Here is a 26566-nt window from a genome sequence, read left to right on the forward strand (position 1 = left end):
ATTCAGACTGCACATAGGATCGTATTCAGACTGCACATAGGATCGTATTCAGACTGCACATAGGATCGTATTCAGACTGCACATAGGAGCGTATTCAGACTGCACATAGGAGCGTATTCAGACTGCACATAGGATCGTATTCAGACTGTACATAGGAGCATAATCAGACTGCACATAGGATTGTATTCAGACTGTACATAGGAGCGTATTCAGACTGCACATAGGAGCGTATTCAGACTGTACATAGGAGCGTATTCAGACTGCACATAGGAGCGTATTCAGACTGCACATAGGATCGTATTCAGACTGCACATAGGATCGTATTCAGACTGCACATAGGAGCGTATTCAGACTGCACATAGGAGCGTATTCAGACTGCACATAGGAGCGTATTCAGACTGCACATAGGAGCGTATTCAGACTGCACATAGGAGCGTATTCAGACTGCACATAGGATCGTATTCAGACTGTACCTAGGATTGTATTCAGACTGTACATAGGATTGTATTCAGACTGTACATAGGATTGTATTCAGACTGCACATAGGAGCATAATCAGACTGCACATAGGATTGTATTCAGACTGCACATAGGATCGTATTCAGACTGCACATAGGATCGTATTCAGACTGCACATAGGAGCATAATCAGACTGTACATAGGATTGTATTCAGACTGCACATAGGATCGTATTCAGACTGCACATAGGAGCATAATCAGACTGCACATAGGAGCGTATTCAGACTGCACATAGGAGCGTATTCAGACTGCACATAGGAGCGTATTCAGACTGCACATAGGAGCGTATTCAGACTGTACATAGGATCGTATTCAGACTGTACATAGGATTGTATTCAGACTGTACATAAGATTGTATTCAGACTCTGCATCCACATCAAGAATTCGCTACTGCATAAGAGCCCACATGAATCCCACTAAAGGACAATCATCACCTATTCTGCCCAGAGAGACCCCCTACAACAGTGGTCTCCAAACTGTGGGCCTCCAGGTGTTGCACCACTACAGTATTGACTGTCAGTGCATGCTGGGAGTTGTAGTTTTGCAACAGCTGGAGGCACACTGGTTGGGAAAGACATACCTAGGTCTCCGAACTGTGAACCTCCAGCTGTTGCAAAATTACAACTCTCAGCATCCCGGACAGGTGTTGGGGGGTCTACAGTTTTGGCTGTCATGGCACGCTGGAAGTTGTAGTTTTGCAACATCTGGAGTTGTCTGTCTGTCTGTGAGGGGGACGTTCATTCTTGTGAACTGTTGGGGTCCCAGGGGTCATACCACCATCCATCAGATAATACACCTAGAGGCTGGAGACATGAGGATTAAAAAAATAAATAAATATATAAATTTGTTCTCCATGATGCAGTTTGTGCCATTTTTTGTTCATTAACAGTGTGCATTAGTAAGGGAATTTGATTCTTTCATCGGGATTTATAGGAGTACTCACCCCTACACATCTTATTCCCTATCCAAAGGATAAAATGTCTGATTGTGGGGGGGGCGGGGGGGGATTACTGGCAGCGGGAACCCCCCACTCTAAACATTTATATTCATAATGCCGGCTTCATGAGGCTGTGATGGTGACGTCACGTTCCGTCCCCTCCAATCGTGTCTACGGGCGGGAGTGTGACAGCTGTAAGCGCTCGGGCGTGAGCTCACCACCACGGCTGCCCGAAGCCCACGTTCTGAATATAAATCTTTAGAACGCTGTGCCGGGGATTCCAGGAAGAAATACACCAGAAAATCTCAACGATACAGCACATATGGCTTTTTTCTCACTAATACAAACCTCCAAACCTCTTACAAAACTACAATATCCGGTTTGTCCACACAGCCGAACGTTTTGCAACAGCTGGAGGCACCCTGGCTAGAATACAGTGGTTCAGAGAGTGCAGCAGTTTGTGATCCAGAGCTGCTCTTCCATAAATACAACAATCAGGTCTCCGCCCTTTTCTGTATCTACTTGTGTTACATTACAACCGTATGACAGTCAACACCGACCCCGAGTGATACACGAAGCTGTAATATGACCGCGTATAACACATTCACACAGCGGGCGACACAAATGGAAATCCTTCAATCTGAATATTATTTATTATACATATAACGTGCGCCGCACTTTACAGTGAAGCAATGGCTTCCAAAGAATAGGAAGAAAACAAATTTCATTGTTTGCTCGAAACGCCGGTCCCCCAGTCCGCAACCACCGCGCTTTACTTCCAGGCTTCTTCATTGGGTTTTAATTCCCTGTGAAAAAAATAAATAAAATGTTAGAAACTTCAAAAGACAAGAGGAGAAAAAGTGAGCGGAAAAAAAAAAAAAAAGGACAATAAAGGAAGTAAAGAATAAATTTGCAGATCCCTCCGATCCTGATCGTTATATGTTATCAGTATAAAATCTATCTCAGAAAAACAGACTGAACCGTATGCACTTTTAAAAACAATATATATACGGTTTACTTTTTCCCCATACGGTTCCATCTGGGTTTTTTTTGCCATACGGTTTTCTTTACAAAAACTCAATGAAAACAGTATGGCAAAAACTTGGTGTGAACCCAGCCTTATACTCCAGTCACAGCCAAAGCTGCAGTCACTGTTCCACAGTTGTGGCTAAACTGCAACTCCCATCATGTCCTGAATTTTGTTTCAGAGCTGCAGCTCTCCAGCTGTTGTACAACTACAACTCCCAGCATGCCCGCACAGCCGGTTGTATTTTTGCAACATCTAGAGGTCCACAGTTGTTAAGACCTAGTTTCTAAAATAGTGATTCCCAAGCAGTGTGCCTCCAGCTGTTGGAAAACTTCAACTTCCAGCATGAAATGTTATAGAGTCGACTTCCTCAAGCTATGGATCTCCAGCTGTTGCAAAACTACAACTCCCAGCATGCCCAGACAGCCATAGGCTGTCTGGGCATGATGGGAGTTGTAGTTTTGCAACAGCTGGAGGGCCACAGTTTAAAGACCTAGTTTCTAAAACAGTGTTTTCCAACCAGGTTGCCTCCAGCTGTTGCAAAACTACAACTCCCAAGTCTACAACAGCCCAAGTCTCGGGGCATGATGGGAGTTGTTGATTTCTAACAGCTGGAGAGACGCAGCTTAGTGAACTCTCATTGATTGTTCAGACTGGATACAATTCTAATAAAGCCCTGAAGCCTCTATAACTGGTGGGTTACAGGACGCCCCCCGGACCCTCTCACCTCTGGAAGAGTCGGCTCTTATTCTTGAACAGCGTCATCCTGGAGTCGTACCACCTATCCAGATAATATCCGATCAGGGCTCCTGCAGGTAGCAGCGCGTATGTCCATGACTCCCGGATGTACGCCACAACATTCATCACGGCGGCTGTGGAAGGAAACGGGCGGATTATTCATCATCTGGGACAATGGACACTGGTACCATACTGCACTGGGGCCCCAGACCCCACCTGATCCTGGGGTACCATACTGCACTGGGGCCCCAGACCCCACCTGATCCTGGGGTACCATACTGCACTGGGGCCCCTGACCCCACCTGATCCTGGGGTATCATACCATACTGCACTGGGGCCCCTGGCCCCACCTGATCCTGGGGTACCATACTGCACTGGGGCCCCTAACCCCACCTGATCCTGGGGTATCATACCATACTGCACTGGGGCCCCAGACCCCACCTGATCCTGGGGTACCATACTGCACTGGGGCCCCAGACCCCACCTGATCCTGGGGTACCATACTGCACTGGGGCCCCTAACCCCACCTGATCCTGGGGTATCATACCATACTGCACTGGGGCCCCTGACCCCACCAGATCCTGGGGTACCATACTGCACTGGAGCCCCTGACCCCACCAGATCCTGGGGTATCATACCATACTGCACTGGGGCCCCTGACCCCACCTGATCCTGGGGTATCATACCATACTGCATTGGGGCCCCTGACCCCACCTGATCCTGGGGTACCATACTGCACTGGGGCCCCTGACCCCACCTGATCCTGGAGTATCATACTGCACTGGGGCCACTAACCCCACCTTATCCTGGGGTATCATCCCATACTGCACTGGAGCCCCTAACCCACCTGATTCTGGGGTATCATACCATACTGCACTGGGGCCAAGGACCCCCAACCATCCCCTAGTGCCCCCACACTACACCCTCACTCCTGCACAGCCGCCTCGGTGGTTAAGGCCCGTCCTCCCCTCCCGTACCTGTCCCGGTGGTTCAGGCCCGTCCTCCCCTTCCGTACCTGTCCCGGTGGTTCAGGCCCGTCCTCCCCTCCCTTACCTGTCCCGGTGGTTCAGGCCCGTCCTCACCTGTCACTGTGTGCGGCCCGAGCACTGGAGACGACAGAGAGGACACCGGACGAGACCACTGCTAGGCCCTGGCGGGGGAGGACGCTTCCTGTAAGGTACTAGCACTTGTAGCTTGAGTATAGAGACAAAATTATAAGTATTTTGTGGGGTGAACACTCCGCCGCGGACAGGACGCCCTCTCCGGTGGATCTGCTCTTAGAATAGATATCCTTTTCGGACTTCCCCCACTTTGTGACTTGGACTCTTCGGGACCAGTTCCGGTCATGCGCAGTGAGGACATGAAGCAGGCGGTCGCCGGGTTGCTGGGCCGCACTCTGTGAAGCGGTGTATGGGGGGCTGAGGGACCTCTGGGGGGGATTCTCCGCTCTTCTTTGTGTAACAGGTGAGATGTGCCGGGGATCAATTGGCCCTAAGTCTGCAGGGCTCCATGTGAGGGCAGGATAGTACTGTCACCATGGTAACAGTTCAGGGGGCATATGATGCCTGTTTAATGGATTCCTTATTTAATAGACTTTGTGTTACAATTCATCACCTCTGCTTGCTGTCAGTGAATGAGATCTGACAACTTGTCCAGACCTGATACATATCACAGCTGAGGGTTTGTTACAGTTGTATACAGCCTTGACAGTCCTGTGTGAGCCAATCCCACCACAACGCTCTTCTCTGTCCCGCGTGTTACATTGTATTCATCTTTAGGGGTTTACCCCACAAATGACACTATCACCTATCTGTGGTATCTGATCAGCAGGGGGTCTGACTGCGGGGACACTTATCAATCAGCAGAACATTGGTCCTTGTCCCCCAGTGAATGGAGCGGCAGGGCTCATGTCTGATTGCTGCTTCACCAAACCAGGGGGACATGGGACCCCGTTCTGCTGATTGGTGGGGGTCCCTGTGGTCAGTCCTCCCACTGATCAGATACAGCAGAGAATGCAGCTGGGACCCTGGTAAGTAGCTGCTCCCCACCTGGCCGTATTGAGTGACACGACTCTCCCTATACACTGCTATGGAGGGACTCGTCACTAAGTACTGATTGGACGAGGTGCAGCTGCTGGACCCGCCCCCATGACTAATAACCCGCCCCCATGACTATCGCAGAGTCTTTATACAGAATACAGTGTCAGGGGTCGGCACCAGTCTCCTGGAGGATGTATGGGGCATAGATAAGTGACTGTATATAAGAGTCTTTATACAGAATACAGTGTCAGGGGCCGGCACCAGTCTCCTGGAGGATGTATAAAGAGACATAGATAAGTGACTGTATATAAGAGTCTTTATACAGAGTACAGTGTAAGGGGCTGGCACCAGTCTCCTGGAGGATGTATAAAGAGACATAGATAAGTGACTGTATATAAGAGTCTTTATACAGAATACAGTGTAAGGGGCCGGCACCAGTCTCCTGGAGGATGTATGGGGCATAGATAAGTGACTGTATATAAGAGTCTTTATACAGAATACAGTGTAAGGGGCCGGCACCAGTCTCCTGGAGGATGTATAAGAGGCATAGATAAGTGACTGTATATAAGAGTCTTTATACAGAGTACAGTGTCAGGGGCCGGCACCAGTCTCCTGGAGGATGTATAAAGAGACATAGATAAGTGACTGTATATAAGAGTCTTTATACAGAGTACAGTGTAAGGGGCTGGCACCAGTCTCCTGGAGGATGTATAAAGAGACATAGATAAGTGACTGTATATAAGAGTCTTTATACTGAGTACAGTGTCAGGGGCCGGCACCAGTCTCCTGGAGGATGTATGGGGTATAGATAAGTGACTGTATATAAGAGTCTTTATACTGAGTACAGTGTCAGGGGCCGGCACCAGTCTCCTGGAGGATGTATAAGGGGCATAGATAAGTGACTGTATATAAGAGTCTTTATACAGAGTACAGTGTGAGGGGCCGGCACCAGTCTCCTGGAGGATGTATAAAGAGACTCTTCTTTACTTATTATGAACCTTTACATGAGTTTTTCTTGTTTGTGTATTTTCAGCATCCAGGAAGATGACCTCCATTATAAAGCTGACGACGATCTCTGGGGCGCAGGAGGAATCCGCGCTCTGCTATCTGCTGCAGGTCGATGAGTTTCGCTTTCTCCTTGACTGCGGCTGGGATGAGAACTTCTCCATGGACATCATAGAATCCATAAAGAAGTACGACCCATATTCTTTGGGATCACAACCTGCAGATCCAGAACATTTTTTTTTTTTTTTTTCAATTATTCTGATAAACAGCATATATTGATTGGTTGTCCCCACAATTCGTATTTATCACCCATCCACTGCAGTCTGAACACTGGTAGCCCCCACCAATCACAACAATGGGGGCCCCCTTTCCCTGTTGAAAATAAATACTGAGTTATATCCTGTATTATACCCCAGAGCTGTACTCACTATTCTGCTGGTGAGGTCACTGTGTACATACATTACATTACTTATCCTGTACTGATCCTGAGTTATATCCTGTATTATACTCCAGAGCTGTACTCACTATTCTGCTGATGAGGTCACTGTGTATATACATTACATTACTTATCCTGTACTGATCCTGAGTTATATCCTGTATTATACTCCAGAGTTGTACTCACTATTCTGCTGGTGAGGTCACTGTGTACATACATTACATTACTTATCCTGTACTGATCCTGAGTTATATCCTGTATTATACACCAGAGCTGTACTCACTATTCTGCTGGTGAGGTCACTGTGTACATACATTACATTACTTATCCTGTACTGATCCTGAGTTATATCCTTTATTATACACCAGAGCTGTACTCACTATTCTGCTGGTGAGGTCACTGTGTACATACATTACATTACTTATCCTGCACTGATCCTGAGTTATATCCTGTATTATACCCCAGAGCTGTACTCACTATTCTGCTGGTGAGATCACTGTGTACATACATTACATTACTTATCCTGTACTGATCCTGAGTTAAATCCTGTATTATACTCCAGAGCTGTACTCACTATTCTGCTGGTGGGGTCACTGTGTACATACATTTTATTACTTATCCTGTACTGATCCTGAGTTATATCCTGTATTATACTCCAGAGCTGTACTCACTATTCTGCTGGTGAGGTCACTGTGTACATACATTACATTACTTATCCTGTACTGATCCTGAGTTATATCCTGTATTATACTCCAGAGCTGCACTCACTATTCTGCTGGTGAGATCACTGTGTACATACATTACATTACTTATCCTGTACTGATCCTGAGTTATATCCTGCATTATACTCCAGAGCTGTACTCGCTATTCTGCTGGTGAGGACATATCCCTGCCTTGATATTTTCCACATTTTTGGAGTCACTGTATTTCTCTCTTGTAATCATAGAAAACCTTTAGTAAGAGCAGAAGCATTAAATTGAATATAAAGTAACTTTAAAAACAACCGATGATGATAATAAGAATAAAAATAATACAGTACTTTATGGTTCTTACCACATAAATTGCAGGGTGTTGGACATGGTGTCTTGTATATCTGTACAACCTGTAATATAGATGGAATCTTTTTCTGTTCTGTGGATGTAGTGGGCATGCTCCGGACAGGAGATCTCTAGAAGAATTGCAGAACTGATTGGTTGTCATTTACATAAAACTGGACTGAACTTTTAAATGTAGATAATACCATTATATGTATATTTGTAATATACATTGGTTAAATATGTGTACGTTTTTGGGTGAACAAATGGTGTCCCTGCAGCTGTTGTCTGTGTCTCTGTGCAGGCTCCTGGCTTGTCAATCATCTTGTCCCTGCTCGTCCACCATCACTTCCGGTATTTGATCTCCTCACAGAGACGCAGACAATAGCTGCAGAGACACAAATATACACCTTTATTTTAACCAATGTATATCACAATTATTCATGTAATGTTATCTTCATTTATATAAAAGTTTTTGTTAATAAGTATCTTTTATTGACCATCATCTGTAATTTACTTGTAGATACGTCCATCAGGTAGACGCCGTCCTCCTGTCTCATCCGGACCCCCTTCACCTTGGAGCGCTCCCTTATGCAGTCGGTAAACTGGGATTAAACTGTGCCATCTATGCCACCATCCCTGTGTACAAGATGGGCCAGATGTTCATGTACGATCTGTACCAGGTCTGTAACTTTTTTCAGTTTTTCTCGCCATCTCTGAATCGCTCAGGTCTCGTGTGTTCGATGACAATTTCTAATCTCCTGTTTCAGTCTCGGCACAACACGGAGGATTTCAACCTGTACACTCTGGACGACGTGGACTCTGCCTTCGATAAAATACAGCAGCTAAAATTCTCCCAGATTGTACATTTGAAAGGTAAAGCATTGGTTCTGTTAGTGTTTCCCAACTAGGGTGCCTCCAGCTGTTGCAAGGCTGTTACCTTTAACACTTTTCAAGTATTACACCGAGGTGCATCCTGCGTGTATCACCCCCCCACATACATACCTAATAGCCGGAATGCAGAACTGCTGTGTATGGCCCATGTAATCACAGGGGTGGCCTCCGGGGCTGTGTCTGATAATGATATCACGTCCTATTACTATACTGTTAGTGTTACGTTCCTATAGGCATGTCCTTTATAGGGGTAAGAGTTAGGTCCATGTTCACATGGCGGAATTTCGTTTAAATTTTCAGCTCAGAAATTCAATGATTTCAATAAGATTCTGCTCCACTGTGTACACTGCGGAATTTCCACAGCCGATGTTTGTGCCACGAAAATCCTGATTCTGCCGTCTGCAGAAACATTAAACCTATACAATGTATCTGCGGATTCCACTCTGAAATGCATTGTCTTCTATGGAAGCCGCATATTTCTGAGCGTTCCTAGTGCCGCCACATCAAGCAACTGTGTGGAATTTCTGTCCTTATTGTCCAGCAATCAATTTGCATACTTTTGGCCATTTGAACATGGCCTTAGAGGTGTTTCCTGGTGCACCCCAACACACACACGCGCGCGCGGCGCGCTTGCGCGCGCATGCGCTGCGCGCGCGCGCGCACACACACACACACACACACACACACACACACACACACACACACACTCCTATCAGCCAGAATGGAGGATGGAGCCACTTGGCCTAACTGATCGCAGAGATGGCCAAAAAGGAGAACATCATGTCATATCAATATGCTTTTCGTGTTATGCACCAGAATACTCCTATAGGCATGTCCTTTATAGGGGTAAGAGTAACCATAAATGATTTAAAGGAAATCTTAACCAAAGTACCTAATTCCTCAACCCCTTAGTGACCACTCAACTCATATAGGCCGTTACTTGGCATGCTGGAAGTTGTAGTTTTGCAACAGCCAGAGACACACTGTTTGGAAAACTCTGGTATAGCGCCTATTTTTTCCCTCACAAATACCTTCTTTCTGTTGCTCACTTGGTTTTTCACTCTGTGCTCTGGATGGGGGCATGTTCTCATTCTGCATGACTCTTCCTCCCTGAGTCTGCTGTGCTGTGCTGAGTCTTTTCATCCTATCACTGCAGGCTGCTCTATAAGGCCCCTCCTCTCTGTTTAAATGCTGCAGTCTGATAGGACAGGAGTGAGCACAGAGGAGTGCTAGTCCCACCCTCACTTTCTGGACTTTTTTCCTGCCTTTGCTTCAGCTGGGACAAAGATGCTGCTGCAGCCGGACAGGATTATATTCTGGATGGTATTGGGACCACCAATAGTTTTATTTTTTTAATTTTTTTTTTTTGCTTTTTGTTTTTTTTTGGTTACCATTACTTCTATAAAAATAAAATATTCTTTATAAAGTGTATATATGAAAGGTTAAAGGGGTAGTCCAGTGGTGAAAAACGTATCCCCTATCCTAAGGATAGGGGATAAGTTTGAGATCGCGGGGGGTCCGACCGCTGGGGCCCCCTGCGATCTCTCTGTACGGGGCCCCGGCACTCCGCCGAGATAGCGGGTGTCGACCCCCGCACGAGGCGGCGGCCGACACGCCCCCTCAATACATCTCTATGGCAGAGCCGGAGATTGCCGAAGGCAGCGCTTCGGCTCTGCCATAGAGTTGTATTGAGGGGGCGTGTCGGCCGTCGCCTCGTGCGGAGGTCGACACGCCCCCTTCCCGCGGGCTGTCGGGGCTCCGTACAGGAGATCGCAGGGGGCCCCAGCTGTCGGTCCCCCCGTGATCTGCAACTTATCCCCTATCCTTAGGATAGGGAATACGTTGCTCACCACTGAATCACCACTGGACTACTCCTTTAATGTTTTGCCAAGTTGTACACGTATAAAAACATTTTTTGAGTCTGACAGTGCTTATTGTAAAATTCAACAATCCCCCCCCCCCCCCCCCCTTTTCAGGTAAAGGTCACGGTTTGTCCATTACTCCGTTGCCAGCTGGTCACATGATCGGAGGAACCATATGGAAGATCGTCAAGGACGGAGAGGAAGAGATTGTATATGCCGTGGACTTTAACCACAAGAGAGAAATGTAAGTAGCTGATGGAGGATGATGGGGGTCTTGCTGCATCCTCTTTTGTCGCAGCTGCGAGGATTATTACATGTTATCCCTCTTTAACACTTAAAAGGAAATAGGGCATTTGCTACTGATACATTTGAAAAATCTTTATTATAAACAATTACCATATACACACAAGGAACATCAGGACATTAAAAACACATAATGCTGGGACTGGATGGTATAATCTCAATAATACATGAAAGTCAAAAGACAATTTAATAGATGGTAACAAGAAATGGGTAAGGGGGGGGGGGGATTGAAAAACAGTATTGCTCTATGCCCAATATTGCACTATACCAATAGACCTATAGTATAGTGCATTCCACTCCAGGTCTATTGGTATAGTGCAATATTGGGCATAGAGCAATACTGTTTTTCAATTCCCCCCCCCTTACCCATTTCTTGTTACCATCTATTAAATTGTCTTTTGACTTTCATGTATTATTGAGATTATACCATCCAGTCCCAGCATTATGTGTTTTTAATGTCCTGATGTCCCTTGTGTGTATATGGTAATTGTTTATAATAAAGATTTTTCAAATGTATCAGTAGCAAATGCCCTATTTCCTTTGTGTTAATTAGTGATATATGAGCTATACTGAGAGACAGATGTTTCTAAGACCCTAGGCAGAGATTATAATGATGGAATCATTTAAGTAAAAATGGGAGTGATATGCTGTATGGGTTTTTTATCTGTTTAAAGGAGATATCCAGTGGTGAAAAACTTATCCCCTATCCTAAGGATAGGGGATAAGTTTCAGATCGTGGGGGGTCTGACCGCTGGGGCCCCCCGCGATCTCCTGTAGGGGGCCCCGACAGCCCGCGGGAAGGGGGGCGTGTTGACAACTGCACGAAGCAGTGGATGACACGCCCCCTCAATACAATTCTATGCCGGAGCCCTGCCTTCGGCAATCTCCGGCTCTGCCATAGAGTTGTATTGAGGGGGTGTGTCGGCTGCCGCTTCGTGTGGTGGTCAACACACGCTATCTGGCCAGCGAGCCGGGGCCCCGTACAGAGAAATCGTGGGGGGCCCTAGTGGTCAGACCCCCCGCTATCTGAAACTTATCCCCTATCCTTAGTATAGGGGGGATACGTTTTTCACCACTGGATATCTCCTTTAATATGTTATACGTCTTGTTCCTTCCCCAGACACTTGAACGGTTGCTCCTTGGAGATGATCAGCCGGCCGTCCCTCCTCATCACTGACTGCTTTAACGCCACATATGTGCAGCCCAGGAGGAAGCAACGAGATGAGCAACTGCTCAGTGAGTATAACCCACTACAGCAGGCCTAGAAAATTCCCTTATTTGGCTTCTGCTACCATTTTGCCCCATTTGAGATCTCTGAGTGTTGGTGAAATCAAAAGCTTCATATTTGACAGTCCCCCCCCCCCCCCCCCCCCCCCCCCACTCGCTATGCACTTTAGACATTCGGAGATTAGCTATTGACTGGTTTACTCTCCTGTATGTCACCTTTCCGATTTATAAAATATGACTGGACCATTTTATCAATAAAAGCACTTTATGCTTTCTGTCTCAAATCCATCAGTTGGCGCCATAAAAATAAAATTATTATTATTAGTTATGCTTATATGGTCCTTGACTACACCTATTAATCACCAAATCCTCATGGTCCCACCTACATTTATTTGCTGGGATCCCCCCCAGTGATCCTTAGAATAAAGGTCAATTGTTCTGAATGTGCTTACTCAGCTGATACTCCATTCACTCTTATGCGACTCCTGCATATAGCAAAGCGCATTACTTGGCTATATTCGGAACACAGCACCTATTAAAGTCTATATAAGTAATATTTAGGATGTGCAGGTAGTGAGGCTCCAGGTAATTTAGTTAGTGACATTGACAGTAGTCATATTCTGCATAGTAGTAGTCTATTCTGCAAAATATCATTGCAAGATAAGTGGCTTACTACCAATACTACACGGCGCCATATTTCTTTACAGCGAATGTACTGGAGACCCTGCGAGGGGATGGGAATGTGTTAATCGCTGTTGACACGGCCGGGAGAGTCTTGGAACTTGCGCAGCTTCTCGACCAGATTTGGAGAACCAAAGATGCCGGCCTTGGAGTGTATTCTTTAGCCCTTCTCAATAATGTCAGCTACAACGTGGTGGAGTTCTCAAAGTCTCAGGTGAGGCACAGCCTAAAGCAATGGATTAAAGGGGTAGTCCGGATAAAAGCTATTTTTTATATATATATATCAACTGGCTCCAGAAAGTTAAACAGATTTGTAAATTACTTCTATTAAAAAATCTTAATGCTTTCAGTACTTATGAGCTTCTGAAGTTAAGGTTGTTCTCTGATGACACGTGTCTCGGGAACCGCCCAGTTTAGAAGCAAATCCCCATAGCAAACCTCTTCTAAACTGGGCATTTCCCGAGACAGGTGTCATCAGAGAGCACTTAGACAGAAAAGAACAACCTTAACTTCAGCAGCTCATAAGTACTGAAAGGATTAAGATTATTTAATAGAAGCAATTTACAAATCTGTTTAACTTTCTGGAGCCAGTTGATATATAAAAAAATTTTTTTTGCCTGGAATACCCCTTTAAAGGGGTACTCCGGTGAAAACCTTTTTTCTTTTAAATCAACTGGGGGCAGAAAGTTAAACATATTTGTAAATTACTTCTATTAAAAAATCTTAATACTTCCAGTACTTATTAGCTGCTGAATGCTACAGAGGAACACTGATGACATCACGAGCACAGTGCTCTCTGCTGACATCTCTGTCCATTTTAGCAACCATGCATAGCAGATGTATGCTGAGGGCAGCATGGTGGCTCTGTGGTTAGCAATGCTGCCTTGCAGTGCTGGCGACTTGGGTTCAAATCCCACTAAGGACAACAATAAATAAAGTGTTATTATTATTATAATAACATCAGCAGAGAGAACTTTGTTCGTGATGTCATCAGAGAGCATTCCAAAAAGAAAAGAATTTCCTCTGTAGTATTCAGCATCTAATAAGTACAGGAAGGATTAAGATTTTTTAATAGAAGTCATTTACAAATCTGTTTAACTTTCTGCCACCAGTTGATTTAAAAGAAAAAAGGCTTTCACCGGAGTACCCCTTTAAGCCAGTGTTTCCCAACCAGGGTGCCTCCAGCTGTTGCAAAACTACAACTCCATGCATGCCCGGACAGCCAACGGCTGTCCGGGCATGCTGGGAGTTGTAGTTTTGCAGCAGCTGGAGGCACCCTAGTTGAAAAACACTGAATTAAGACATACGTATCCATTCACATTGGGATGAGAAACTGTCCCGATACTGAGAACTATTTAACCCTTTCAGTAATCAGAAGTCGGCAGTATTTTACAATGTGTTGGAAATTGTCTCTGCAATTATACAGATGTGTATATAAATACATGGCCGGCTTTTTTTTATTGGTTAAAGAAACACTTCAGACAAAACTAGCTAAGCTCACACAGCAGAATTTCTGAGCAAAATTCTGCCGGAATATTCCTGCTACAAAATTCCGCTGCAGCAGAGTCCCATTTATTTCCATTGAACTCTGCTGCACTGTGCACACGGCAGAATTTCCTGATTCCAGTGTCCGTAGAAACATTGAACCTGTACAATGTTTCTGCAGATTCCTCTTGGAAAATCATTGCCGTCTATGGATATGGCACATTTCCAAGCGGTCCTAGTCCCACTGCATCAAGTTAATGTCCGCAATGTCCGCCTGTATTTTTCGCCGCACAATCTACACATTTTTGGCCTAACACAGGAGTTTTCTTTTCTGATGTTTTTTGAGTCCCTGTGTCCTCCTCTGCCCCTCGGGGTATCCTGTTGACATCCACAGTATTTCAGTTGTGTTAAGTTTTCCTTTAATAGCTGTGCCCATTGTGTGTGTTACTTACTTTCCTATATGCTATGTTCTTTACTCTTCTTTACTACTTTTCCGTATTTGGTTACATTTTGTTTTCTTGTGGTAAATATCCGCTCTTGTTACAGGTGGAGTGGATGAGCGACAAGCTTATGAGATGTTTTGAGGATAAGAGGAATAACCCCTTTCAGTTCCGTCACCTGTCCCTGTGTCACGGCTTCGCAGATCTCGCGCGTGTCCCCAGCCCTAAGGTTGTGCTGGCCAGCCAGCCTGACCTGGAGTGTGGATTTTCCAGGGAGTTGTTTATCCAGTGGTGCCAAGACCCCAAAAACTCAGTCATCCTCACATACAGGACCACCCCTGGGACTCTCACCCGCTTCCTGATCGACAATCCGACAGAAAAGATCATAGATATAGAGGTAATGCTGGTCTTTGGTTTGAAGGCTGATACCTTTTTTGATGCAGTTGTCCTACGTGGCTTAAATAGTTACATTTTATCAACCCATTCCATTTTTATAGGCTGTGTGAACCTATACAGGGGACCCCTCTCCACAGTCACAACATTACTAATAAACAAAACAATCAGAGGGTCTCATCCAGGGGGGGCATTCATAGGTGCAGACCCTCCTGCTCATGTTGGGGTGTAATGGCATGAACCAGCACTGACCCCCCCTTTTGTGTGATCCTCCTATGGTCATTACATGCCACGGGATCGTTCAGGATTGATATAAGGGTTTGCTTTATTTTACTTGCCTGATCCATCTCTGGTATTGCTGCCGAGTTCCTTCTCTTGCATGTGGCTTAACTGCAATAACAGCAATGTCAGTGGATAAGGACACCATTTCTGGAAAAAAATTACCAGATTCTTTTATCTAATCTTGGACAACGTGTATCTGTCACCCTGACTGATTGCTTAAACAGCCTTTTGCTGTCCGGACATGCTGGGAGTTGTATTTTTGCAACAGCTGGAGACTCATACTTTTTTGGAAAACACTGTTTTAGACTTGTAAGTTTAATTCAGTCACTTGTCATCTCCTTCCCTGCTCCTTATTGCACACAGTGATCTCCACATGGTGCTTCATGTATCTCTACGGGAGAGCCAGAGATACACCAGCTCATATAGAGATACATGGAGGGCACGTGTCGACCAGGGCTTCTTAAATGTGTCAACCATGGCTACACAAATGTTCAGAACATCGGGGCACCAGGCAGGTTGAACGATAGACACTTATCACCTATCCTGTGGATAGGATGTTATGTACTGGAGTTCACTTGACCGATCAAAACTTTTGATGTGTCTCGAGGTGATCACAAAGTAGCAGGGCCCATTCAACTTGAACGTGTACATTTTACTTTTAGCTTAGAAAACGGGTGAAGCTGGAAGGACGAGAGCTGGAGGAATATCTGGAGAAAGAAAGGGCAAAGAAGGAGGCTGCAAAAAAGCTGGAACAGTCAAAAGAGTACGTACTCTCTGCTTCTCAGCTGTGTGGATTCTGCGCAGCTTTTATCTTCTCATCTTAACAATCTCCTCTGTTTTCTAGAGTTGACATTGATTCCAGTGATGAGAGTGATCCCGAAGAAGACATCGACCAGCCCGTGATCCACAAGACCAAACATGACCTGATGATGAAGAACGAGGGCAGCAGGAAAGGCAGCTTCTTTAAACAGGCGAAAAAGTCTCACCCCATGTTCCCTGCCCCCGAGGAACGAATAAAATGGGACGAATATGGTGAAATTATAAAGTAAGTGACTGTGTGCCGCTCCGCTTTTGTCATCTCTGTTCATTCGTGATCCTTCACTTTCTCACATTTCTCATATCTTTCCATAAGGCCGGAAGACTTCTTAGTTCCTGAACTCCAAGCGACAGAGGAAGAGAAGAACAAGCTGGAATCTGGGCTGACCAATGGGGAGGAACCAATGGACCAAGACTTATCAGATGTGCCAACCAAATGTGTCTCCACAACTGAGCCAATGGAGATCAAGTGAGTGAATTGTGTAGTTTTGTAGGACATGACTCCAATACAGGGGGCTGAAGTCCTAATGTACAGCATGGAAAACACTAACAATCTGCCTCTATCAAAAACTGTCTAATTTTCCCATAGCGACCAAACACTGCTCGTATAGATAATGCCGTACATCACCGATCAGGGGGATGTTTGGCCTTAACCCTTTAGTCATTGTGATCAAAGTTGATTGTGGCACCTAAAATGCCAGAAATCAATGCTGTGCTATGGCAGACTGCTATGGTACAGTATTGTTCAGCGTAATCAATCAAAAGATTACATGTAATAGTCTCTTATGGGTACAAAAAAATGTTAATGTGAATAAGCCCCTTCCCTAATAAAAGTGTAAGTCCACCCCCTTTTTCAATTTTTAAATAAAATAATGTATATTATAATAAACATACATGGTATCACTGCTTGCGGAAATGTTTAAACTATTGAAATATAATGTTAATTAAACCGCGCGGTCAGGAGGAAATCAGGAGGAAACTTCTTATACGTTGTACATCCTGGCAAAACCTTAACCTTTCTAATAAACTTCATAAGAAAATTTTATTTTCTTTTTATAGGAATCATGGATTATAAAATCATGGCTTTGTCCAAGCTGAAGCACAGGCATGGACAAAGTCCGGTAAGCGAGGGTGGGCTAGCACTGTCTGCTAGGATGGGAGAGAGCACAGGGGAGTGCTATCAGACGGGAGAGAGCACAGGGGAGTGCTATCAGACGGGAGAGAGCACAGGGGAGTGCTATCAGAAGGAAAGAGAGAGAGCACAGGGGAGTGCTATCAGACGGGAGAGAGCACAGGGGAGTGCTATCAGACGGGAGAGAGCACAGGGGAGTGCTATCAGACGGGAGAGAGCACAGGGGAGTGCTATCAGACGGGAGAGAGCACAGGGGAGTGCTATCAGACGGGAGAGAGCACAGGGGAGTGCTATCAGAGGGGAGAGAGCACAGGGGAGTACTAGCCCACCCTCACTTACCGGACTTTGTCCATGATTTCATGAGCCATGATTTCTATAAATATAATTAAGTATATTAGAAGGGGTAATGTTTTGCCAAGATGTACAACATATAAAAGGTTTTTGTATCTGACAGTTTTCATTTAAGGGTTTTATGCTATGAAAGCTGAGCTGTGATTGGTTGCTATAAGCAGAACCAGACAGTCTTATAAATCTGGGCCATTGTGTTTATGTGGGAACAGTCGTTGCCATCCCTTTTATTAACAGCCTTTTGACATGAGATGGAAATGCAGACTTGGCCATTCCTGTCGCCTTTTGTAGTTCTGTATGAATGCACCCGGGGTGGTTGAGGCTGTCGGCTGCATTTTCTCTTATTTTTAAGACCTACTTTCTCAGTCTGCCTGTGGAGCTGTATCTTTCCTTTGAAGCTGCTCTCTCCCTTCGCTCAGCACTTTAGATTTTGTGTCTCCTCCTCCTTTTTCCCTCCTACAGATCTTGGTTCTGCAAGCGATGATTTTAGAGACAAAATTCTGCTCAGAAATCTTTTCAGTGATGTATATAGCCTGATATTCAGATGATTACAGACGCCTTATAACCTGTAACTTCCCAATGCTGCACTTAGGCTTGCAAAAGATTTGGATAATCCAATTGATTGTGGATTTTTTGTATAAAGCGAATACGGCTCAATCGATACTAAATGGCACTGGCTAGACTGAGCCAACCCAACACCTATAGCCACGGTGTAACAATGCAAGGAAAGTAAAATAATATGTTGGCGTTCAAAAGTTTATACATATTGGGAAGATAATTTATTTAATATGTATAAAATACCGTAACATTCACAAGTAGGTGGTTCACAGGGTCCTTGTTAAACCATTCCTTAAAATAGCCACAGATAAAATCACATAAATATTGCCCTGTGTAGATATTAGAGGGTACCTTTCATCAAAAAAAACTTTTAAAATATTCTAGATTCATGTATGCAGAATAACTTTCCAATTGCATGTCATTAAAAAAAATATATGCTTCTTTCTATTTAATTTTGCACTTAGAAAAAGGGACCACTAAAGGCTGCAAGCCTTTTGTTTTTTTCTCAGACTCATGCTGGAGTGCTAAATCTCAGACTGCAGTCAGGACACAGACAAGCTCAGCACTGCTCCCTGCCTGTCAATCAGACAGGCAGGAGCCAGCACTGTACTCATAGCACAGCAGGGCATACTCCTGACTCTGCCTTACTGCAGGCCCTCATTCATTTTACTATCTGAGCTCCGATCTTCCTTCTCTCTGCACATGCTGTTGTAAACAGAGAGGAGACAATTCAGAGCTGCCAGCTGAGCTTGTCTGTGTCCCGGCTGCAGTATGAGATTTAGGACTCCAGCATGAGTCTGAAATCTATATATAGAAGTCATTTACAAATCTGTTTAACTTTCTGGCACCAGTTGATTAAAATAAATAAATAAATAAAATAAAGTTGTCCACCGGAGTACCCCTTTAAGTCTGTTTACATGGCAGAAATTCTGTTCTGCTGATTTTTTGCAGAATTTGGACTAAATTCCGGCAGAATTTCTGTGCGCTCAAAAACAAATGATTCCACCGAAATTCAGAGCCTCATCGACTTTAATTGGATTCCGCCGCGGAATCCTGCTAAATTAAAGGCAGCAGAAATTCCGCCCTGTGAATGGGACAGCGGAATTCCCATTGAACATAATTCGGCAGAATTAGGAGACAGAACTTCCGTCTCCAGCGCCATAGAATGACTTTACTTCTCAACCTGGAGGATCCGTCTCATAATGCACAATTATTTGCGGCTGTTTGGGAAACAAATGCCCGGTGAAGTTATTCTGGCGCCAAAATCAAAGTAATTTAGAAAAGTGACAGTGAACAGTGCTGCGCAATTTTTTTTTTTTTTTTTTTTAAATTTTTTTTTTAATAAAAGGGAGTAAAACAATATAGATACACATCAATGGTTTATGAGAAGCCATTAGACCAGTGTTTCCCAACCAGGGTGCCTCCAGCTGTTGCAAAACATCCAATGGCTGTCCAGGCATGCAGGGAGTTGTCGTTTTGCAACAGCTGGAGGCAACCTAGTTGGGAAACACTGCATTAGCTTATAGTGCAGGCTGAATTCTTGTGACTGCATAGGTAGACACATAGGTAGAAGAAGACGCAAACTATTGTGCCTATAAAGAAAACAATATTCTAGGGCCCCTGCCTTGATCTCAGGCTCAACCAGATTATTATTACTTAAAGTGGTACTCCCCTGGAATACATTTTTTTTAAATCAACTGATACCAGGAGGTATTTAAAAATCTTAATCCTTCCAGTACTTATCAGCTGCTGTATGCTCCACAGGAAGTTCTTTTCTTTTTAGAATGTATTTTCTGTCTGACCACTGTGCTCTCTGCTGACACCTCTGTCCATGTCAGGAACTGTCCAGAACAGGAGAGGTTTGCTATGGGGAATTGCTCCTACTCTGGACAGTTCCTGACATGAACAGAGGTGTCAGCAGAGAGCACTGTGGTCAGGCAGAAAGGAAATTCAAAAAGAAAAGAACTTCCTCTGGAACATAGAGCAGCTGATAAGTACTGGAAGGATTAAGATTTTACAAATCTGTTTAACTTTCTGGCACCAGTTAATTAAAAAAAAAAAAAAATGGTTTCCAGTGGAGCACCACTTTAAGAATCTTTTTTTTTTTTTTTTTAATTTTTATCTTCAGAGCTAGGGTCACCTACATCGATTATGAAGGTCGGTCAGACGGCGACTCCATCAAGAAGATCATCAACCAGATGAAGCCTCGACAGCTGATAATCATCCATGGGCCACCTAAAGCGAGCCAGGACCTTGCCGAGGCCTGCCGGGCTTTCGGAGGCAAAGATATTAAGGTTTATACCCCAAAACTTCTTGAGACGGTGGATGCAACGAGTGAAACTCACATTTATCAGGTAACCTGTCGGGTTTATTAACATCCGTAAAACTAATTGGTTTTTATTAGTGCTGCAGCTAACGATTATTTGTAAAATTCGATTAGTTGGCCAGTTATTAGTTCGATTAATCTAAAAAAAGAAAAAAAAAAGGGGGGGGGGGGATCAGGGAAAGGTTAACGGGAGAAATGGAGGACCGCATTGGGAAGAGTTAAAGGGAATGTGTCATCAAATTATATATATTTTGTTTTCTTAAAGGTTAAATACATTTGTTTATATGTTTTAAATATTTTTGGTAATCTTTAAAAAAAAAAAATTACTTTTACAGAAAATATGAAAAATAATTATTAGTTTTTTTTATATCCCATTGTTGACCAGTAGAGGGAGCTAATATGAGAATGTGAAGACAAAGTAACTTGGCTGCTGCAAATTTGACCCATCCCTCTCCCTGCTCACACCTCCCTTCCTCTTGTGTCTGTGCAAGAGGAGGGGATAAAATTCCACTGTGCTGCGCCATCTTGCTGGTGACTGAACAGTGGCAAAGTACAGCTGCTACAGATTAATGGTATAATTATATATAAAGAATCTGCTGAAGATTTTCCAGGTAAAACAATCTGCAGCATATTACAATACCAGTGGATGACATTTTAACAGATCTATTCCATGGTTCACAGTCTAGTGTAAAAATCTCCCCCTGCAATCAGTCTGCAGTGACCCAATAAGGGACAGACACAGTCAGGAACACATGCACACTCAGTTCAGAGACACATGCAGACTCTACACTGAGCGTACGTGTACATGAATGTACTGGGAAACACTCATGCCTGTTCAGTACAGACAGGTACACATGTAGGCTCAGTACAGTCAGGTACACAAGTATGCTCAGTACAGAGACACATGCATATGCACGCTCAATACAATCAGATGTACTGTCAGGTATACATGTACACTTAGTACAAATATCTGCCAAAAATTAAAGAATACCTCTCATGATCTTGTTAAATGTTATAATCCTCCCAGATCACTGCCCCCATCATGATAAACCTCCCCCGGCCTTTATTTTTATTATTTGTTAGTTTTCTACCTTGATATCGCTCTGTATTTTCTGCTCAGTCAGATTCACAGACTGGGAAGGGGCGTTCCCCAGCAGGCGTGACATCATCTGAAGCCATACAGGCGAGAACTTCCTCCCTCACTCTGCTACATACAGCCCAGAGCAGTTCAGTGTGAGATGAGCTATGATTAGCTAAGGCTGCACACACACCCCTCAGCCTCCAGACTGTATTTCCTGATTTTGGAGACACCTGGTGGCAGCTTTTTAAACACAAATAAAACATAGAAAACTTAATTTTTTTCAAACAAAGTACATTTAAAAAGATTTATTTATTTAGTCTTTTAAAGGAGAGTTGCACAATAAAATAGTGGCTCTCCTGTTCCTTCCTCATTATCTTTTTTAATTTTTAATGTAATTTTTTTTGCGATCCTTACAGGTAAGATTAAAAGACTCCCTTGTCAGCTCCCTCAAGTTCTGCAAAGCAAAAGACACGGAGCTGGCCTGGATCGATGGCATCCTGGACATGCGGGTGTCCAAGGTAGACACTGGAGTCATCCTGGAAGACGGGGAGTTAAAAGAAGAAGGTGAAGACTCTGAAATGCAAGTGGACGCTCCGAGCATCGACGCCAGCACCATCGCGCAGCAGAAAGCCATCAAGAGCCTGTTCGGTGATGACGACAAGGAGTTTTCGGAAGAAAGTGAGGTGATCCCTACCCTGGAGCCATTGCCCTGTAATGAGGTATGGAGGTTTTTCATCTCTTATAGCTTCACTCTTCCTCTTAAAGGGGTACTCTGCCCCTAGACATCTCATCCCCTATCCAAAGGATAGAGGATAAGATGTCTGATCGCTGGGGACCCCCGCGATCTCCCTGCTGCATCTGAAGGTTCGTGACATCACGGCCACGCCCCCTCAATACAAGTCTATGGGAGGGGGCGTGATGTCAGTCACGCCCCTCCCATAAACTTGCATTGGGGGCATGGCCTAGATGTCACGAGCCTCCGCCCCCCCATCACCAGTCATCTGGCACGGAGCAAAGTGCTCTCCGTGCACCGAATTTCTGGGGTGCCGCAGCAGAGATCGTGGTGGTCCTCAGCGGCGGGACCTCCACGATCAGATATCTTATCCCCTAAGATTTCAGGGTCCCCCTTTAACTGTTGTCTCAAAGCTATTGCATGCATATGGCCAGCTCATCTCTCTTGTTCCCTCCGAACACTTCAATACTTGGCCAAGTGCGCTTTTTTTTTTTTTTAAGGATAGGGGGACTAATCCACTACTAGACTCTTCTGGTGGCGGATTATCTCTTTGTAAGTAAAAGGGTTGGACTTATTAAATCCAACATGGCCAATACTTCTCTCCATCATCATCTACCTGGGAAGAGATGAGAGTCCACTATGCACATTGGATGCTTGGCTGCTCCTGCTGAAATCTGTGGGTCCCGCCAACACATGTAATGTGTATGGTGCCTTAAAGTGTAGCTGTCAGATCCCACAAAAAAAAAAGGTAGGGGCGGGCTTGTGGTAGGGGCGGGCCTGTGGCAGTGGTAGGGGCGGGCCCTTTCGCAGTGGTAGGGGCGGGCCTGGGGTAGGGGCGGGCTCTTTGGTAGGGGCGGGCCTGTGGCAGTGGTAGGGGCGGAACAGCAGCTTTAATATGTGTCCTGTGATTTCCCCAGGTTCCTGGACATCAGTCGGTGTTTATGAATGAGCCGCGATTATCAGATTTCAAACAAGTCCTTCTGCGCGAGGGGATCCAGGCAGAGTTTGTGGGGGGCGTCCTCGTCTGTAACAATGTGGTTGCCGTTCGCAGGGTAAGTAGTAATTTGTGTGTCGAAAATGTTATTTGCTTTTTGTTCCACTTTAATATATGACAAGAAGTGTTTCTGCTATTTATTTACATACGGGGACATCTCTATCACCGTCTACACCAGTGGTCTCAAACTGTGGCCCTCTAGATGTTGCAAAACTTCAACTCCTAGCATGCCCGGACAGCCAACGGCTGTCCGGGCATGCTCGGAGTTAAAGTTTTGCAACATCTGGAGGGCCACAGTTTGAAACCACTGATCTACACATATAATGTTATGTCACTGCACATCTCCTAATACAGCCACTTCTGGTACAACCTGTGAATCGGGACGTCCAACCCTCCATAAGAACTTCAAGGGACCCTGTTAGGTTTCCTCGGCCCTATATAGGGCGCAGTGTATGGAGATTGTGTCCATCCGCTTCAGCTGCACTAAAAGAAAAAGAAAACAACTACTACTTACCCAGCAATGGTTGGTGCGGCCTTCCCCGCCTGCTGGTTGCTCCTTTTATGTGGGCTTGTTAAACGATCCACCACGTTAGCGTTTGTTTACTGCGCACATCCGCCCATGTGACATCTGTTGACCCTGAGGTTTCTTTGTGTTTGCAGACGGAGACCGGACGCATCGGATTGGAGGGCTGCATCTGCGAGGACTTTTATAAGATAAGAGAACTGTTATACGCACAGTACGCCATTGTATGAGCAGCATGTACTGGACTTCACCTGTGTGACCTCTGACCCCTTGACCTCCATTCATTTACAGCACCCAACATTTTTTCTTTTTGTAAATTATTTTTATACAAGCTGCACATCTGGGAAGTCTGTGCGGTGTATATAATTAATTGAATTGTACAAGTTTATAGTTTCAGAAGATTTGGGGGCAGAAAGAGTCATTGACCGGACATCTGTTCTACAAGATGGGAAATGTCCAGATCAGGATGAGGGGATCTCTGATAATTGTAAGCGAATGTTCATATAGATATGTAATCTCCATACTTCAGAGCTGTACTCACTATTCTTCTGGTGAGATCACTGTGTAGATACATTACTTATCCTGTACTGATCCTGAGTTATATCCTGTATTATACTTCAGAGCTGTACTCACTATTCTTCTGGTGAGATCACTGTGTAGATACATTACTTATCCTGTACTGATCCTGAGTTATATCCTGTATTATACTTCAGAGCTGTACTCACTATTCTTCTGGTGAGATCACTGTGTAGATACATTACTTATCCTGTACTGATCCTGAGTTATATCCTGTATTATACTCCAGAACTGTACTCACTATTCTGCTGGTGGGGTCACTGTACATACATTACATTACTTATCCTGTACTGATCCTGAGTTATATCCTGTATTATACCCCAGAGCTGTACTCACTATTCTGCTGGTGAGGTCACTGTGTACATACATTACATTTCTTATTCTGTACTGATCCTGAGTTATATCCTGTATTATACTCCAGAGCTGCACTCACTATTCTGCTGGTGAGATCACTGTGTATATACATTACATTACTTATTCTGTACTGATCCTGATTTATATCCTGTATTATACTCCAGAGCTGTACTCACTAGTCTGCTGGTGAGGTCACTGTGTACATACATTACATTACTTATCCTGTACTGATCCTGAGTTATATCCTGTATTATACTCCAGAGCAGGGTTAGAAATATACAGAGTGACTCCGCCAGCAGAATAGTGAGTACAGATCTGGAGTATAATACAGGATAATTAATGTAATGTATGTACACAGTGATCTCACCAGCAGAATAGTGAGTGCAGCTCTGGAGTATAATACAGGATATAACTCAGGATCAGTACAGGATAAGTAATGTAATGTATATACACAGTGATCTCACCAGCAGAATAGTGAGTACAGCTCTGGAGTATAATACAGGATATAACTCAGGATCAGTACAGGATAAGTAATGTAATGTATGTACACAGTGATCTCACCAGCAGAATAGTGAGTACAGCTCTGGAGTATAATACAGGATATAACTGAGGATCAGTACAGGATAAGTAATGTAATGTATGTACACAGTGACCTCACCAGCAGAATAGTGAGTACAGCTCTGGGGTATAATATCGGATATAACTCAGGATCAGTAGGAGATAAGTATATGTATGTGTGTATGTATGTGTATGTGTGTATGTATATATATATATATATATATATATATATATATATAATTATATAATATTCTGTTATTGGAGATTACTTACATATGATCAGAGGTGAATGTACGATTTAAAGGAGATCTCCAGTGGTGAAAAACGTATCCCCTATCCTAAGGATAGGTGCTAAGATCGCGGAGGGTCTGACCACTGGGGGCCCCGGCTCGCTGGCCAGATTGCGTGTGTTGACCACCGCACGAAGCGGCGGCTGACAGGTCCCCTCAATACATCTCTATGGCAGAGCCGGAGATTGCAGAAGGCAGCGGTCCAGCTCTGCCATAGAGTTGTATTGAAGGGACGTGTCAGCCGCCGTTTCGTGCGGTGGTCAACATGCCCCTTTCCCGCAGGCTGCCGGGGCCCCTGTACATGAGATCGCGGGGGGGGGGTCCGACTTCTCTCGATCTGAAACTTGGCCCCTATCCTTAGGACAGGGGATGCGTTTTTCACCACTGGATTTCCCCTTTAAGCTGAAGAGACTTTGTACTGGAGAAGTATTAGTGATATACGATATTTGGGTAGAAGTAAATGACCATTTTTATATTAAGTTCTGTTTAGTAGTTTTTCTGTAGAGCAGACGGGGGTCGCAGATCACTGTTCACCTTCTACATGAGACACAATGACTTTTTATGTTATTTTATGTTAGTGGTCATCTGCCTGGGCAGTGTGATACATACGATGCCTCTGTTATTTGAGGTGTTTAGTCGCTTTTGTTACATAAACTTTTCTGTGTGAAGTAAAAATACATTCGCCGCGTGTACAGGAAAAGAATAGGTTTTTTCTCATGCTGTTCTGATGGTTTCCTGAAATAAAAATTAACCAAACATTTGTTTTTGAATGTGTATTATTGGGTGAACACCAGGGGGCACTCCGGCTCCATCTCTACCGATAGTAGCGCAACATTGTTATAGCAGCGGCTGATATCATCACATGATGTAATATATAGAGATTATATCAGTACTGGAGCGTTATAAGAGGAGCGGCTGATATCATCACATATGATGTAATATATAGAGGTTATATCAGTACTGGAGCGTTATAAGA

General features: G+C 44.4%; 2 protein-coding genes across 4 annotated transcripts; one reads left to right on the plus strand and one right to left on the minus strand.

The window, feature by feature from the left end:
* Positions 1-2089: 2089 nt before the first annotated feature.
* Positions 2090-4441, minus strand: NDUFB1 (NADH:ubiquinone oxidoreductase subunit B1). Of its 3 annotated transcripts, none has more exons than XM_056546105.1 (3): positions 4303-4441; positions 3210-3354; positions 2090-2261 (listed from the first exon to the last, which is right to left on the minus strand). In XM_056546105.1, exons 2-3 carry the CDS (start codon positions 3344-3346, stop codon positions 2228-2230), a joined length of 171 nt encoding a protein of 56 aa, XP_056402080.1. In that variant the 5' UTR covers positions 3347-3354; positions 4303-4441; the 3' UTR covers positions 2090-2227. The 3 variants fall into 3 exon arrangements, with proteins under 3 accessions (XP_056402080.1, XP_056402081.1, XP_056402079.1); XM_056546106.1 differs by having other exon boundaries at positions 4274-4388; XM_056546104.1 differs by having other exon boundaries at positions 4198-4323.
* A 108-nt stretch (positions 4442-4549) lies between these two features.
* On the plus strand, positions 4550-26348 carry CPSF2 (cleavage and polyadenylation specific factor 2). The gene is made up of 15 exons (XM_056546103.1): positions 4550-4684; positions 6293-6452; positions 8258-8417; positions 8505-8610; positions 10605-10734; positions 11914-12029; positions 12728-12915; positions 14733-15023; positions 15964-16064; positions 16146-16346; positions 16434-16586; positions 20284-20509; positions 21979-22281; positions 23213-23347; positions 23950-26348. Exons 2-15 carry the CDS (start codon positions 6304-6306, stop codon positions 24040-24042), a joined length of 2352 nt encoding a protein of 783 aa, XP_056402078.1. The 5' UTR covers positions 4550-4684; positions 6293-6303; the 3' UTR covers positions 24043-26348.
* Positions 26349-26566: the final 218 nt, after the last annotated feature.

The sequence above is a fragment of the Hyla sarda genome, chromosome 11, assembly GCF_029499605.1.
Source record: "Hyla sarda isolate aHylSar1 chromosome 11, aHylSar1.hap1, whole genome shotgun sequence".
Classification (NCBI taxonomy): Eukaryota; Metazoa; Chordata; class Amphibia; order Anura; family Hylidae; genus Hyla; species Hyla sarda.